Genomic DNA, 17339 nt, shown 5'->3' with positions numbered 1-17339 from the left:
ATTGGAGAGATGCAGCAAAATGCATCACTAGAACCTGAAACAAATGAAACACATGAGGGCAGTGGGGAGAGCTGGGAGCTAGAAAAAGAAATAGGAAGTGAAAGAGGGAAGTCTCTCCATCCTTACTCTCTTGCCATAAGGACGGGCAGTTTCTTCCCTTTCTATTCCTCACTTTCCTCTTCTTAAACATAAAGAGATTTCCCTTCTTCCTGCAGCTCTGGATGGACAAGGAAAAAGAGGAAAGAATGAAAGAAACCCTGCAGATAAGAAGGTAAAACTGTCATGGGGTCAAGGGCCCTAAGAGGCATGAAGATGGAAAGGTCTGGTCCCTGGCAGCCCACAGCCCGCTGTCTCAGTCCCAAAGATAACACAGGCAGGCTCTCCTCTGCCTCACAGACCACAAATTCATAAACACTATCACTGCAGTGGCCCGAGCAAGAAGTCAGCTTCCCTTTCAAAAGGTAAACCCAGAGACATCGGGGTTTCAGCGGTGCAGAGCTCTGGGAGGAGCCCTGAGTCCTCTCTCCACATGGGGGATTGCCTCCACCCCTGAGCATCCATGGAGACCAGAGACCAAAACCAAAACCATGCTTTTTTAGTTCCCTTGAATAATGACACATGTTTACAAAACTCAGGTTGATGATCTACAATCCAAATGAAAAGAATGAAGAGCTTTACTAAGCCCCAAACTCCCCTTGCCTAAGGACCTACTTTCTTCCCCAGTGAGCTGGGTGAACTGCTCAAGCACCTTTGTTGGGCTCACTTTCCTCTCAGTTCCCCGCCTCTCTTTACCTCTTTACCTTCTGGCTTCAGGGCACTATCTACTTCCTCCATCTTGTCCCTCAAGGACAAATGCCAGCAATGCCTAACTCTGTACCGGTCCAGACATCCCAAATTTTCCCAAAGCCATTCTGATGTCAGGCATCAGCTACAGGCCTGGTTTATAACTCGTTAATAAGTCACGGGATTGTCATCCTAGAGCTCCCACGAATGATCTAGCCCATGTAGCTCAATCCTGGATTCACATTAGAATCAGCTGTGGAGCTTTTTAAACTGCAGGTGCTCAGGCCCCACCCACTCCCAGAGATTCTTTTTTAATTGGTCCAAGGTAGGACTTGACCATCTGGGCTTTTGTTTTTCTTTGTCTTTTCTTTTTTTGTTTAAGCCTCTCAAATGATTGCAAGATACAGCTAGAATGGAGAACCATTAATTCAGTCCTTCTAGGTTTGAGCTACTCACTCTGCCCACCTCTAGAACATACTATGGCAGGCAGATTAAAGTGTCCCCTAACTATGCAATCGCTGACAAAATAAGAATTAACACATTCTCACCAAATGAACCTGACTTTAAGGGACAAGTATAGATTCCTGAAAAGGTCGTCTGTAAGTTGAACCTCTACAAACTGAATCATTTTAAACGCACCATTTACTGTCACACAGACTCCCTGATACTTTAGTGTGTGCACATGTGAAACCATTTTTTTGAAGTATGAAATAATTGCTCACCATTTTATCTATATAACTTTGGATCTTGGTGTCCTGAGCTCTCTATAAAACAGTACGTTTCCATAGTATTTGAATATTATGGGTAATGGTTTTGCAGAGTACAGTATGCTTCTACTAAATTATAACAGCATATCCTCATGGTAACCCTATTTGATAGGCAGAAAGCTTGTACACTGATCCTGAAAAGTCATCTGATAATTCTTGATTGAGCAAACTTCATTCCCTGTGTCCCAGGTGAGGGGCCAGAACTATTTAATTTTACCCCTTCCTTTCTTCCCCTATTCCTCAGGTTAGGCGAGCCAGAGGATTGTGCTGGCATCGTGTCTTTCCTGTGCTCTGAAGATGCCAGCTACATCACTGGGGAGACAGTGGTGGTGGGTGGAGGAACCCCATCCCGCCTCTGAGAACCCGGAGACAGCCCACGGGGCAGTGTTGGGCTTTAGCTCCTGATGCTGTTCCTGCATTCATCCACTGGCCATTCCCACCTCTGCTCACCTTACTGTTCACCTCACAAAATGAATTCTGCCCTGTGACAAGATGTAGCTTTCCCTGCCGTCAAGTTGGCGTCTTACTCAGGATTCCTGCTATTGCTGTGGCCTTGGGTAAAGGCCTCCCCTGAGAACACAGGACAGGCCTGCTGACAAGGCTGAGTCTACCTTGGCAAAGACCAACAGATATTTTTTACCCTGGCCACTGGAGAATTTGAGGGGAAATGGGAGAGAAGGAAGCCGGAGTGAAAGGAGCAGAGTTGCAAATTAACAACTTGCAAATGAGGCGCAAATAAAATGCAGATGATTGCGCGGCTTTGAATCGAATCAACGTGTTCATTTCTCAGTGTGGGGTGCTTAGCTGAGCACAGAGCAGAAGTCTGGCCAGGCTGGATCTCTGGATCCCCCAGCCCTCCTCCCTGTCTCCAGGACCTGAGCGTGATGTTTAGGGGTGGAGGTGTCTGCAGAGCTGCCAACTGGAGGAAGGTGGCACGGGAACTCCCGGAACGCCACGGGGATCCCCGAGGCAGGGCCAGGCTGGCGAGGATGGGGAAGGATGAACTCTCTTACACCTCCCCGCCCCTTGCCTCCCAGATCCCGCCAAGTTCTCTCCCAGCATGGCCCTAGGTTCCGAGTTCCCTCCCGAGTCAGCAAGGAAAAGCTGGACGGGTCCTGAGCCAGTAGGGAATAGAAAAAGGCCCTGCAAGGTAACCAGGCCGACAAACAAAAGAAATGAATTCTGCCCACGGCCCGAGGACTGAGTACACGGAAAGCGGGAACGCTACCCCCGAAGGCCCGGACACCAGGTTATGCTAGAGCCCAGGAGAGGGGTATAGGCCAGCGGCCTGTGGTCTCACGGGACTCGGCAGCGCGGCGCGCATGCTCAGTCCGGCAATTCCCCGGGCGGGGCGGGAGAGCGGCGCTCAGAGGCGCGGGAGAGGAGCCCTTAATGCAGCAGACCCTGACTGAAGCGGGCTCTGCCACTACTGCAGCGCTCAGCGTCCCTATCAAAGCGTAGTCTAGCAAGTGTCCCGGCTCCCCGGCTGCAGGGGTGGCGGCGGCTCCTCTGCAGCAGCCTCAACAGCTGGAGCCCATGGCCAAGCCCAGCCTGGAGCTCAACCATGAGTTTTAAGGTAAGATGCTGCCTCGGTCTCTGGGACTATCAGTCCGGGAGCATCCCAGACCCAGCGTGTTCCTTCCCGCGGTGCACCCCAGCCCGGTGCCTCACATGCACCCCCCACCCCGTGCCATGCATCCCGGTTCCAAGGCACCCCCTGTATCCTAGTCTGGGCATTCATATTTCTGGAGCATCCTCCACTGGAGCTGGAGCTTGACGAGGGAGGGACGATCGCCATTACTGAGGCTTGAGTAGGCAGTTCTATGCTCAGTGTAAGTAAAGTCACAGGGAAGCTGGAACTGGGCGAAGCCCACCTCAACTCAGCAAGGCCTAATGCCTCTCTAGATTCCACCTCAGGGGGCAGGGCATACCTGAACAAAAGGAAGCAAACAGCTTCTGCAGAGTTCAGCTTCTCTGCCTGACAGCTCAGAAGAGACCAGTGGTTCTCCCAGCACGGCATTTGAGCTCTGATAATGGACAGACTGCCTCCTCAAGTGGGTCCCTGACCCCCCTGTAGCCTGACTGGGAGACACTTCCCAGGAAGTGAGTTCTGCCCACGGCCTGAAGATTGAGTACACGGAAAGCGGGAGCGCTACCCCCGCCCCGAATGCCCGGACACCAGGTTATGCAGGCCGGGCCTTTCATGCTGGAGCCCAGGAGAGGGGTAGAGGCGAGCGGCCTGTGGTCTCACGCGGCTAGGCAGCGCGGCGCGCATGCCCAGTCCGGCAGTTCCCTGGGCTGGACTGTAGAGCGGCGCTCCGGGGCGCGGGAGAGGAGCGCTCATGCAGCCGCCCCTGACGGGAGCGGGCTCTGCCACTACTGCAGCGCTCATTGCCCCTACCAAAGCTTAGTCTAGCTTGTGTCCCGGCTTCCCCGCGGCGGGGGTGGCCGCGGCTCCTCTGCAGCAGCCTCAACAGCAGGAGCCCGTGGCCAAGCAGCTGAGGGGCCTGTCTGTTAGAAGGAAAACTAACAAACAGAAACTAATAGCATCAACTTCAGCAAAACAGTATCAACATCAGAATAGCAAAGGACAACCACACCAAAACTCCATCCATAGGTCACCAACATCAATGACCACAGGTAGATAAAACCACAAAGATGGGAGAAACCAGAGCAGAAAGGCTGAAACTTCCAAAAACCAGAAAGTCTCTTCTCCTCCAACGGAATACAAGTCCTCGCCAGCAAGGGAACAAAATTGTATGGAGAATGAGTTTGACGAGTTGATAGAAGCAGGCTTCAGAAGGTCAATAATAACAAACTTCTCCGAGCTAAAGGACCACGTTCTAACCCATCGCAAGGAAGCTAAAAACGTTGAAAAAAGGTTAGACAAATGGCTAACTAGAATAAAGAGTGTAGAGAAGAGCTTAAATGACCTGATGGAGCTGAAAACCACAGTACGAGAACTTCATGAAGGATACACAAGCTTCAATAGCCAATTCAATCAAGTGGAAGAAAGGATATCAGTGATTGAATGTCAAATTAATTAAAGTGAGAAGACAAGATTAGAGACAAAAAGAGAAAAAAGAAACACTCAAATTCAGGAAATACAGAGAACACCACAAACATACCCCTTAAGTAGAGCAACCTCAAGACACATAATTGTCAGATTCACCAAGGTTAAGGGCAGCCAGAGAGAAAGGTTGGATTACCAACAAAGGGAAGCCCATCAGACTAACAGCATATCTCTCAGCAGAAACCCTACAAGCCAGAAGACAGTCATGACCAATATTCAACATTCTGAAAGAAAATATTTTTCAAACTAGAATTTCATATCCAGCCAAACTAGCTTCATAAGTGAAGGAGAAAAAAAATCCTTTACAGACAAGCAAATGCTGAGAGATTTTGTCACCACCAGGCCTGCCTTACAAGAGCTCCTGAAGGAAGCACTAAACATGGAAAGAAACAACCGGTACCAGCCACTGCAAAAACATACCAAATTGTAAAGATCATCAATGCTGTGAAGAAACTGAATCAATTAATGGGCAAAATAACCAGCTAACATCATAATGACAGGATCAAATTCACACATAACAATATTAACCTTAAATGTAAATGGGATAAATGCTCCAATTAAAAGACACAGACTGGCAAATTGGACAAAGAGTCAAGACCCATTGATGGACTATAGTCAGAAGACCCATCTCATGTGCTAAGACACACGTAGGCTTAATATGAAGGGATGGAGGAAGATCTACCAAACAAATGGAAAGGAAAAAAAAGCAGGGGTTGCAATCCTGGTCTCTAATAAAACAGACATTAAACCAGCAAAGATGAAAAGAGACAAAGAAGGCCATCACATAATGGTAAAGGGATCAATTCAACAAGAAGAGCTAACTATCCTAAATATATATGCACCAAATACGGGAGCACCCAGATACGTAAAGCAAGTTCTTAGAGACCTACAAAGAGGCTTAGACTCCCACACAATAATAATGGGAGATGTTACACCCAACTGTTAATATTAGACAGAAAATTAACAAGGATGTCCAGGACTTGAACTCAGCTCTAGACCAAGCAGGTGTAATACAAATCTACAGAACTTTCCACCCCAAATCAACAGAATATATATTCTTCTCAGCACCATATCACACTTATTCTAAAATTGACCACATCATTGGAAGTAAAACACTCCTCAGCAAATGTCAAAGAACAGAAATCACAACAAACGGTCTCTCAGACACAGTGCAATCAAATTAGAACTCAGGATTAAGAAACTCCTTCAAAACTGCACAACTACATAAAAACTGAACAACCTGCTCCTGAATGACTACTGGGTAAATAACAAAACGAAGGCAGAAGTAAAGATGTTCTTTGAAATCAATGAGAACAAAGACACAACATACCAGAATCTCTGGGACACATTTAAAACAGTTTGTAGAGGGAAATTTATAGCACTGAATGCCCACAAGAGAAAGCAGGAAAGAACTAAACTCAACACCCTAACCTTAAAAAAGAACTAGAGAAGCAAGAGCAAACAAATTCAAAAGCTAGCAGAAGACAAGAATTAACTAAGATCAGAGCAGAACTGAAGGAGACAGAGACACACAAAAAGAAAAACTTCAAAAAAGCAATGAATCCAAGAGCTGGGTTTTTTTTAAAAAGATCAACAAAATAGATAGACCACTAGCGAGACTATCAGGAGAGAAAAGGAGAATCAAATAGACACGACAAAAAATGATAAAGGGAATGTCACCACTGATCCCACAGAAATACACACTACCATCAGAGAATATTATAAACATCTCTATGCAAATAATCTAGAAAACTTAGAAGAAATTGATACATTCCCAGACAAATGCACCCACCCAAGACTAAATCAGGAAGAAGTTGAATCACTGAATACACTAATAACAGGTTCTGAAACTGAGGCAATAATTAATAGCCTACCAAACAAAAAAGGCCCAGGACCAGATGGATTCACAGCCGAATTCTACCAGAGGTAGTAAGAGGAGCTGGTACCATTCCTTCTGAAACTATTCCAATAAATACAAAAAGAAGGAATCCTAACTAATGTTATAAGGCCAGCATCATCATGATAACAAAGCCTGGCAGAGATGCAACAAAAAAAGAGAATTTTAGGCCAATATTCCTGATGAACATCATTGAGAAAATCCTCAATAAAATACTGGCAAACTGAATACAGCAGCACATCAAAAAGCTTATCTGCCACAATCAAGTTGGTTTCATCCCTGGGATGCAAGGCTGGTTCAACATACGCAAATCAATAAATGTAATCCATCACATAAACAGAAGCAAGGATAAAAAACCACATGATTATCTCAATAGATGCAGAAAAGTCTTTGACAAAATTGAATACCCCTTCATGCTAAAAATTATCAATAAACTAGGAATAGATGTAATGCATCTCAAAATAATAAGAACTATTTGAATGGGCAAAACTGGAAGCATTCCCTTTGAAAACTGGCATAAGACAAGGATGCCCTCCCTTACCACTCCTATTCTACATAGTATTGGAAGTTCCAGCCAGGGCACTTAGGCAAGGGGAAGAAATAAAGGGTATTCAATTAGGAAAAGAGGAAGTCAGATTGTCCCTGTTTGCAGATGACATGATTGTCTATTTAGAAAACCCCATCATGTCAGCCCAAAATCTCCTTAAGCTGATAAGCAACTTCAGCAAAGTCTCAGGATACAAAATCAATGTGCAAAAGTCACAAGCTTTCCTATACACCAATAATAGAGAGCCAAATCATGAGTGAACTCCCATTCACAATTGCTACCAAGAGAATAAAATACTTAGGAATCCAACTTACATGGGACGTGAAGGACCTCTTCAAGGAGAACTGCAAACCACTGCTCAAGGAAATAAGTGAGGATACAAACAAATGGAAAAACATTCCATGCTCGTGGATAGGAAGAATCAATATCATGAAAATGGCCATACTGCCCAAGGTAATTTATAGATTGAATGCTGTCCCCAAAAGCTACCATTGACTTTCTTCACAGAATTGGAAAAGCTACTTTAAATTTCGTATGGAACCAAAAAAGAGCCCATATAACCAAGACAATCCTAAGCAAAAAGAACAAAGCTGGAGGCATCATGCTACCTGACTTCGAACTATACTACAAGGCTACAGTAACCAAAACAGCATGGTTTGGGTACCAAAACAGATATCTAGACCAATGAACTATAACAGAGGCCTCAGAAATGACACCACACATCTAAAACCATCTGATCTTTGACAAACCTGACAAAAACAAGTAATGAGGAAAGGATTCCCTATTTAATAAATGGTGTTGGGAAAACTGGCTAGCCATATGCAGAAATCTGAAACTGGACCCCTTCCTTACACCTTATAAAAAAAATTAACTCCAGATGGATTAAAGACTTAAATGTAAGACCTAAAACCATAAAAACACTAAAAGAAAACTGAGGCCATACCATTGAGGACATAAGTATGTACAAAGACTTCATGACAAAAACACCAAAAGCAATGGCAACAAAAGCCAAACTAGACAAAGGGACCTAGTTAAAGAGCTTCAGCACAGCAAAAGAAACTATCAGAGTGAACAGGCCATCTACAGAATGGGAGAAAATTTTTGCAATCTATCCATCTGACAATGGGTTAATATCCAGAATCTAAGTGCAAATCAAAACTACAAGGAGATACCATCTCACGCCAGTTAGAATGGCAATCATTAAAATGTCAGGAAACAACAGATGCTGGAAAGGAGCTGGAGAAAGAGGAATACTTTTACACTGTTGGTGGGAATGTAAATTAGTTCAACCATTGTGGAAGACAGTGTGGCCATTCCTCAAGGATCTAGAACCAGAAATACCATTTGACCTAGCAATCCCATTACTGAGTATATACCCAAAGGATTATAAATCATTCTAATATAAAGATACATGCACATGTATGTTTTTTGCAGCACTGTTCACAATACAAAGACTTGGAACCAACCCAAATGCCCATCAATAATAGACTGGACCAAGAAAATGTGGCACATATACACCATGGAATACTATGCAGCCATAAAAAAGGATGAGTTCATGTCCTTTGCAGGGACATGGATGAAGCTAGAAACCATCATTCTCAGCAAACTAACACAAAAACAGAAAAGCCAAACACTGCAAGTTCTCACTAATAAGTGAGAAAATCCTCAATAAAATACTGGCAAACTGAATACAGCAGCACATCAAAATACATCTCACAACAGTGAGAACACATGGACACAGGGAGGGGAACATCACACAACAGGGCCTGTCGGCAGCATGGGGGGCTAGGGGAGGGAGAGCATTTGAAAAAATACTTAACGTAGATGATGGGTTGATGGGTGCAGAAAACCACCATGGCACGTTTATACCTATATAACAAACCTGCAAGTTCTGCACATGTATCTCAGAAATTAAAGTATAATAATTTAAAAAAAGAAAAAAATTTTAAAAAAGAAATAAAAAAGTGGGGGTTGGAACATGGGAGAAATAAAAGAAAAGCAATTTGAAGGACAGTATGTATAGTGTCATCTCATTTGTGAAAAAATTTTTAGAAGACAAATGCATGTAAATGTATAGGAAACTTCTGGAAGGATATACAAAGCCAAGAGCTACATGGGAAAAAGGTAAAGGAACCATAAGGAAGAGTTACCTTTCAGTTTTCACATAAATTTTATCCCTTTTAAAATAATGAGCATGTGTTATTTTTATAATTTAATGAATAGATGTGTTGATTTGAAAAACACAATGATCCTGAAAGTTAAAATTCCAATTCAGAGAAAATTGATTTATGTGAAAACTATCAATCCCGCAACAATGCCAGAAAAAAGAAATGTAACTATACAACACAGACAGTGATTGAGGTTGTCATCACTCACTCTGATTTCACATATAGAATTTAAAACACCCGAACGGGCACAGTGGCTCATGCCTGTAATACCAGCACTTTGGGAGGCCAAGGAAGGAAGATCACTAGGTCGAGATACCCCATCTCTACTAAAAACCCACAAATTAGCTGAGTGAGGTGGTGTGCACCTGTAGTCCCATCTACTCAGGAGGCTGAGGCAGAAGAATCGCTTGAAACCGGGAGGAACAGGTTGCCGTGAGCCGAGATTGTGCCACTGCACTCCAACCTGGTGACAAAGCAAGACGCCATCTCAAAAAAAAAGAATTTAAAATGCTGCAGTCCTTGGTGGACTGAACAAAAGAATATTAATGCAGGAATAAAGACAAAGACAAGAGTATATTTGGAAGAAGGGGTCAGGGGGCTTCTTGCTTCTAGTGAAAAAGGGCCCTGAGTTTCTACAGCCCTTTGTATTTATTGAGTAAAGGAGGTAGGGAGAAAGGGGTGGTTGTCAGTCAGCTGCTTGACTTAGTGCAGGCTTGCATGACTGTGTTCTTTGAACAGTAGTCTCCAGATATTGCAGTAGATAACCTCAAGGAGCACAGCACCAGGGAGTGATTGCCCTCAGCAAACCTCCTGGTGGCAGGCGCAGAAGTGAGTTGGCCCACATTCTGCATTCACGATAAACAGTTTGGTATTTGATCACATAGCCTTCGGTGGAATGCTGAGTTGGTCATGACCCTCAGGCCTTTGGCTCCCTACATTAAAACACCCATTTCACCAGATTAAAAATATTCAATAAAATTTATAAAAAAGCACTTAAAACTTGTCAGCACTTAGTAAGGAAGTGCTCAATAAATACTGTTAACAATCTTACATTCTCTGCATGGCAGTTATCCTAACCCCACACCAGCCCTCCCACATTGCCTAATCCTGACTTGTGTCAGTGATGCATGACTCGACAGTCAATCTAGGACAGCTATTGCAAAATGCAAGACTTAAATTCCACCCCAGGTGAATCCTCTTCTGGACCGCAGGCAGCCCTTGAAAAGGATGGGAGTAGAGCCCTCAATCGTGGAGGCATTTGTTCCTCAAGACAGGCAGATGTTACCACCTCCATACAAGAACAATTCCAATTGCCTATTACAGTTCCCATCTCAAAGAGATACTCCCACATATGCATGTATTTCCCTGAAAGATTTCCTGTTTTTGTTTTTGTTTTTTTTTAGATGGAGTCGCTCCTTCTGTTGCCCAGGCTGGAGTGCAGTGGCATGATCTCAGCTCACTGCAACTTCTGCCTCCCAGATTGAAGCAATTCTTCTGCTTCAGCCTCCTGAGTAGCTGGGATTACAGGCACGTGCCACCAGGCCCAACTAGCTATTGTATTTTTAGTAGAGATGGAGTTTCACCATGTTGGTCAGGCTGGTCTGGAACTCCTGACCACGCCCAGCTAAGTTTTGTAGTTTTAGTAAAGACAGGGTTTCACCATGTTGGCCAGGCTGGTCTCAAACTCCAGACCACACCTGGCTAATTTTGGTATTTTCAGTAGAGATGAGGTTTCACCATCTCGGCCAGCTGGTCTCGGACTCCTGACCTCAAGTGATGCACTCACCACGGCCTCCTAAAGTGCTGGGATTACAGGCATGAGCCACCATGCCCGGCCCAAGATTTCCCGTTCTTATCTCCAATAAGCCAGCTTGATGAGGAGTAGTGCTACACTAGTGCTATAGTAGTGCTATACTAGTGCTATAGTAGTGCTATACTCATACTTCTTGACTTCCTTCTATCCTTTTCTGCTCACAGGCCCCCTCCCTAATGTCTCCTGTGCTCTTTGCAAAAGAAATAGTGCTAGAGGCCAAATAGCAACCCTACCCACAAAAGGAAGGGCCATGTGATGTTCACCAAGCTCCCAAGCCACAATTCTCTTTTCCTAGAATCCTTTGTTCTTTGAAGTGTAGTCTTCCTCACCTTCCTGCAACCCTCCACCCCTCAGTCAGCCGACCTCTGAAGAGAAGGGGAAGAGAGACCAAATGCCCCTTGCAGGCCTGTCCCTTTGAACCAAGCCCTGAGAAGCCCTGCAGCAGTCCTCCTGTGTACCCTCTCCCCAGCCCTACACACAGATGGAGAGCCCTGGGAAGGGTTACCACAGTGCATTAGCTCCAAACAGTGCAAGAGGACAAGGAGTGTGGCGCTTCCAGCCTCTGTCAGTAATTCATGAGGTCAGACTGATGAGAACCAGTCAGAGTCAGTTTTCCCTAGACATGGGGAAAATTATACTTAAGCTCTCCTATCTCATTAGGATAGGCTGAGTACCAAAGCAGAGTACTGCAGCTGTAACTTCTTGGCTGAGGAAAATACTATAAATCCAGTGCAGGCCTGTTCTATTACTTGCTTGCCATATATCCTCTTTTGAATGTCGAAATCCATTTTTTTTTCTTTTTTTTCTTTTTTTTTTTTTGAGACAGAGTCTCCGTCTGTCGCTCAGGCTGGAGTGCAGTGGCGCAATCTCAGCTCACTGCAAGCTCCGCTTTGCGGGTTCATGTCATTCTCCTGCCTCACCCTCCCGAATAGCTGGGACTACAGGTGCGTGCCACCATGCCCGACTAATTTTTTGTGTTTTTAGTAAAGATGGGATTTCACCCTGTTAGCCAGGATGGGCTTGATCTCCTGACCTTGTGATCTGCCCGCCTCAGCCTCCCAAAGTGCTGGGATTACAGGCATGAACCACCATGCCCAGCTGAATGTTGAAATCTTTTTACAGCTGCTCAGCTGACCTACACATACACTAAATGAATCTTGAGCAAACATGAATTATATTAAAAAGTCATCCCTAGAACTGGATTTCATAAACCAGGATTTTTCCCCCCAGTTGCAGGGGAATAAGGCGGCCAAACTGGTGATTTCACCAACAATAATCTCTAAACCTACCCATTTTCTTTCACCATCTTTTCTGAAAGAAAACACTAACACACACACACACACACACACACACAAAAAGGAGCAAACGTATACTCCACAATAAAGGACTGTTAAATAAACTTAGCTTCATGAAACTCACTGTAATGTGTTTCCTTTTCTCATTTTGCCTTACACTAGTGAAAACATTGCCATGGAGCAGCACTGCTTCTCAGTCTGGCCTTTGGAGGCCAGTGGGTTAAACCAATTCTGATGCTTACATTTGCGTCTGTTGGGGCCTTTCTACAGTGCACCATAAGCCATCCAGATTTATTGATTCTCCCAGAAACTCAGGAGGGAGATCACTTCAGCCCACATGGCAGAAGTGGAGGCCGAAGTCTTGGACACAGAATTTATAGCTGGCAAGGACTTTATTCATCATCTACTCCACACCATCAGTAATTTACAGATGAAGAGTCTGGCCCAGGGCACCAATAATAATCACTACATGGTGGCAGTAACTACTATGTGCTTAGTAGCTTACAGTTCATAAAGAGATTTTGCATTCAACAAATATTTATTGAACTAGGATGGAGGCAAACACATGGGGACAGAGTGGTTAGGCAGAACTTGAGTGCCCCCAGTTAGCATTTCCACCACTGCCCCAGGGACTCTGCAGCCTCCTCGCTAGCACTTAGCCCCTGTAAAGGAGGAAGTCCCTTTGGCAGGGATATGAGATACTGTTTGGTCAATGACCATAGTCTGCCCTCCAGGGCCCGTGAAGATGGAGGAGACCTTGGGCAGAGTGAAGGGCAGTGCCAGGCCTGGTGCAGCTACTGCCTATCACATCTCTCCCAGGCTCCTCCAGCCTCACCTGGTGGACTCTGTGAGGACCACAGGTCTCACCTCCATGGGCAGTGTCAAAACATTTGCCCTCCTGTGGGCTGTCACATACATTGACCCAGACTTTCTTGGAGAAGGAATTCTGAAGAAGCAAAAGCAACCAACTCAAAACCCCCACTTCCCGCAGAAGAAAAACGTGGGGAAGGAGATGCAGAAGGGCAGCGGCCAAAGTCTGCGGGTTCCTGCGGGGGCCAGGGCAGGGCGAGCCCTACAGAAAACTTGAACAGAGAGCGCTTTGGTCACCCGCCAGCTCGGGAAGGCAAGGCCCCAGCGGGCCGAACGTAGCTGGCTGCAGGGAGCGGCGGCGGAGGGAGGGGCGCACCGCCACAGAGGACTTCCAGCAGGCGGAGGACGAGGAGGGGGCGGGCAGGGAAGCGGCCCGCCCTTCGTCCTGCCCTTTGCCCTACTCTCTGTCACCTCTGGGGGAAGGAGTGGAACTCAGACTTGCTGGTCTGAGCCATGCACAAGACGGGGCTGCTAGGCCTCTGTGTCCCGGTTTGGAATTCGGTGCGGATGGCCAGCTCTGGGATGAACCGCCGGGACCCGCTCGCGAATAAGGTGGCCCTGGTAACCGCCTCCACCGACGGGTGAGTGCTCCCGCCGGAGTTTCTGAGGCCCTGGCTGCCTGGAAACAGGCACTGGCCTCTCATCCTCGGCCTCCGGTGCCCCTGTCCTCAGACCTCACACGCGGCCAAAGTCTGACCCTGGAAAAAAGCAGCCGCGTGGTCCGCCTGAAACCCCTCCGAATCCCCTGGCCCTGGACCCTCCCTTGCCAGGTTCGCGTCCCTGCTGCCTCTGGCACAACTGTGCCACCTCTGTGCAACCCCATCTTTCCAGTCCCCGCTGTGTTCTCGGCTGCCCCAGTCAACCAGCCCCACCTAGCGTCCGGGAAGACCAGAAACTAGAAATCCAAGGGCATCTGGATTTCAAAATCCTATCCCAAGGCCTCCGGCACTTTGAAAATGTACCAGACACTTTATTTGGGCACCGAAAAGTCTCCCGGAACCCCTCCCCCTTACCTAGATGGAACACAAGAGCCATGTTTCAAGATTTTTGTTTAGGTCGGTACATCTGGGCCTACCTTATCCAGCCTGTTTCTCACCCACCACTCTTGTCTGTCCTGGTTCTCATGTCTACAGGACTTTGCTAGATGCCAGCTCTCCACAAAACCAAAATACAAATGTAGGTAAAACGCTAACGACTGACAAGTGCAGAATGTGTAACTCTTCCTCCCAAGGCAATATTTACATATTTGACCGGAGACCATCTTTTCACAAAATAGATGTTCCCAAAAAATAACTAAGGATAGAATTCTGAGAATATGGTAGACTAGTAAGAAAGAAACCTGGGGCAGGGCTGTTCTGAGTGAGATCCTCAAATCATGGAAGTGGCTGCTGCACACCCAGCTCATTTCTCACCTCTCAGTCCCAACAGGGAATGAAGCCTGTCACCCGTGGTGGGAACTGTAGAAAGTGATGTAAGTTCTTGGGAACTGAGGCTGTGGTCCAGGTCATAAGAAAAGTAAATGAGTGCCAAAATGGCCGTGCCATTAAGCCTGTTTTACACATAGAAGAGACACGTGGAGGTCATCTAGAGAAAGAGCCAGAATTCAAACCCGGGCAGTCTTCAGAGCCCATGCTGTTGACCTCTTCCCCTGCACAGGCCTTGGCAGTCTTTGTCTCTTTCTGCTCACAGGATCGGCTTCGCCATCGCCCGGCGTTTGGCCCAAGATGGGGCCCACGTGGTCGTCAGCAGCCGGAAGCAGCAGAATGTGGACCAGGCGGTGTCCAGGCTGCAGGGGGAAGGGCTGAGCGTGACGGGCACCGTGTGCCATGTGGGGAAGGCGGAGGACCGGGAGCGGCTGGTGGCTACGGTGAGCTGCAGGGAAATAGGCACAGAGCCAGGAGGTGGAAAAGGGAGCCAGCCTGATCCTCCTTCCCTGCTTTCCTGGATAGCAGCACATTTTTACTGTGTGCCTTTCTGTTATGCGTAAACTAACTTCAGAGAATCATCCCACCTCAGTCAGAGAATTTTAAAACATTCTAATGCTTCAATCCTGCATCATCCCTTAAGTACCCCATAGAAACAGTTGGTACTGGTTCTCTAGTAATTTTCCATCTAGTTCGACAGATGAGAAGGGTAAATATAATCACAAAATAGATGTTCCCACCCATGAGCTAATAAACAATCCCCTATTCTTCAGCTTATAGAGTCAAGTCCCTGGGAACCTCAGGAAGCAGCCCACCATGTTTCAGCCACTTATTATGTGCCATTTCCTGTGTTCAGAGCCTTACACAGGTTATCTCTAGGCCTGACAACAACCCAAGCAAGGCAAGCACTATTCTCTCAGTCTGCAGAGACTGGCTCAGATAGCTGGAGCAACTTCCTAAGGTCCCACAGCCAGTAAGGAAAGAGCTGTGATTCAACCCAGACCTCCCAAGCTCCCTTCCTTTATTTGCTGCCTACGGACTACCAGGTACTGGACTTTAGTCTCAAAGAAAGTATATAAGTCAATGTCACAATTAGTAGTGGACACCAGCCTTGCAGCTGCTGAGGAAAATATGAACCATCCAGGAAAGGAAGCTCCTCTTCCCTTGAGGCTCAGGGCACACACTTTATTCCCCAGAGTGGAAGGGAGAATCTACCCAAAAATGGAAAGTACAAGACTGTGCTAACAGATTGGAAGGTTGGCAGAAATAATTTGCACAATCTTCTTGGAAGAGGAGGATCATAACAATAGTAGACGGTAGTATGGTAGACTGTATAGGGTAATTCCATTTTTAAGGAACTGTCTGGCAAATGCTCAGATGTGCATTGGAAAGAGCCAAATGTGAGTCCAAGAGTGTCACAAATGTGAGTCCAAAAAAGCCTGGCCTAGGCTGGTGAACACAGCCCAAGATTAGGGACTTGATCCTGATGTGGAAGGAGCTGTTTGGGAGTCTGGGTCAATTAGCACTAACTATATGACATGTAAGTAGCAATTTAATGTCAAAATCCTGCTGGAAAAACATCCTGTGACCCCCACTAGGTTCACTTAACAAGGCCTACAGGCCTAGCCCAGAAGTGGTACTTGAGCTAAACGTTTAGGAATAAATGTGAATGGACGGATGGAATAGAGATGAGGTTCCAGATAACTCCGCAAAATGAGCAGACAGCCAAGAAGCAACTGAAGGAAAGAGAGGAGTGCTGTCAGTCCACAGTGGAGAGCACAGGCTTAGAAGTACTGCTGGGAAAGGGGCTGCATTGGAAAGATAGAGGCCATGATCCTCCATATCCTTTTTTTCTTTTTTTTTTTTGAGACAGAGTTTCACTCTTGTTGCCTAGGCTAGAGTGCTATGGCACAATCTTAGCTCACTGCAACCTCAGCCTCCAGGTTCAAGCAATCCTCATGCCTCAGATTCCCAAGTAGGTAGGATTACAGGCATCCACCACCACGTCCAGCTAATTTTTGTATTTTAGTAGAGATAGGGTTTCACCATGTTGGCCAGGCTGGTCTTGAACTCCTCACCTCAGGTGATCCGACCCCTCGGCCTCCCAAAGTGCTGGGATTACAGGCATGAGCCACCGCACCCAGCAATAGCTTCTTAAAAGGATATGTTAAGGACCTTAAAAGGATATGTTTACACATCATTACAGCAAATAAGAAGCCATGTGAGGTTTTGAGCAAGAGAAACATGGTTATTAAGAAACATAATCTGGCTCTGGTAGAAAGGATATACAGAGAAGACACTGAATCCAGGGCATCAGTGAGGAAGCTGTTGCTGTCATCCAGGTTTAGAGCAGTGGTGGTGGGACTGGAACAGATGTGTCCAAGAGACATTTAGTGGGAACGAACCAAGATTTTCCAACCCCATGTCAAAAAGTGGGAAACACGAGCGAAGTCAAAAATGACTCTCAGGTAGTTTGTGTGACCATTGTCAGAGAGGAGAATGATAGAATACTTGTCAGCTATTTGAAATGTCTTTTCCCAATTGCCACATGTTACCCTGCAATGAGAAAAGCCACTGCCCTGAGAATGGTTACTACCCAGTGGCCTCCTCATCTGCACCACAAAGCTTCTAAGTGTGTGGTAAGCGGAAACCAGATTAGCTGCCTATCTGCTTGATTATATTTTTTCTTAAAAATGTATAAC

At 46.1% G+C, this 17339-nt stretch overlaps 1 protein-coding gene and 1 long non-coding RNA gene across 2 annotated transcripts; both read left to right on the top strand.

The window, feature by feature from the left end:
• Positions 1-209: 209 nt before the first annotated feature.
• On the top strand, positions 210-2317 carry LOC108522866 (uncharacterized). Its single transcript, XR_001883626.1, has 2 exons — positions 210-271; positions 1795-2317. It is a non-coding gene; the product is annotated as an uncharacterized LOC108522866 (long non-coding RNA).
• An 11213-nt stretch (positions 2318-13530) lies between these two features.
• LOC108522865 (dehydrogenase/reductase SDR family member 4-like) lies at positions 13531-15310 on the top strand. The gene is made up of 2 exons (XM_017863321.1): positions 13531-13794; positions 14903-15310. The coding sequence occupies exons 1-2, from the start codon at positions 13667-13669 to the stop codon at positions 15198-15200; spliced, it is 426 nt and encodes a 141-aa protein (XP_017718810.1). The 5' UTR covers positions 13531-13666; the 3' UTR covers positions 15201-15310.
• The last annotated feature ends 2029 nt before the right edge of the window (positions 15311-17339 follow it).

This window comes from Rhinopithecus bieti, unplaced genomic scaffold (assembly GCF_001698545.2).
Source record: "Rhinopithecus bieti isolate Rb0 unplaced genomic scaffold, ASM169854v2 scaffold_70731, whole genome shotgun sequence".
Classification (NCBI taxonomy): domain Eukaryota; kingdom Metazoa; phylum Chordata; class Mammalia; order Primates; family Cercopithecidae; genus Rhinopithecus; species Rhinopithecus bieti.
This window is presented reverse-complemented; position numbering and strand designations above follow the sequence as displayed.

Bases quoted from the DNA above. Each gene is read 5' to 3' on its own strand.
- LOC108522865 (XM_017863321.1), top strand. From the start codon at position 13,667: ATGCACAAGACGGGGCTGCTAGGCCTCTGTGTCCCGGTTTGGAATTCG. The intron at 13,795-14,902 runs GTGAGTGCTCCC...TTCTGCTCACAG, and splicing joins GTAACCGCCTCCACCGACGG to GATCGGCTTCGCCATCGCCC.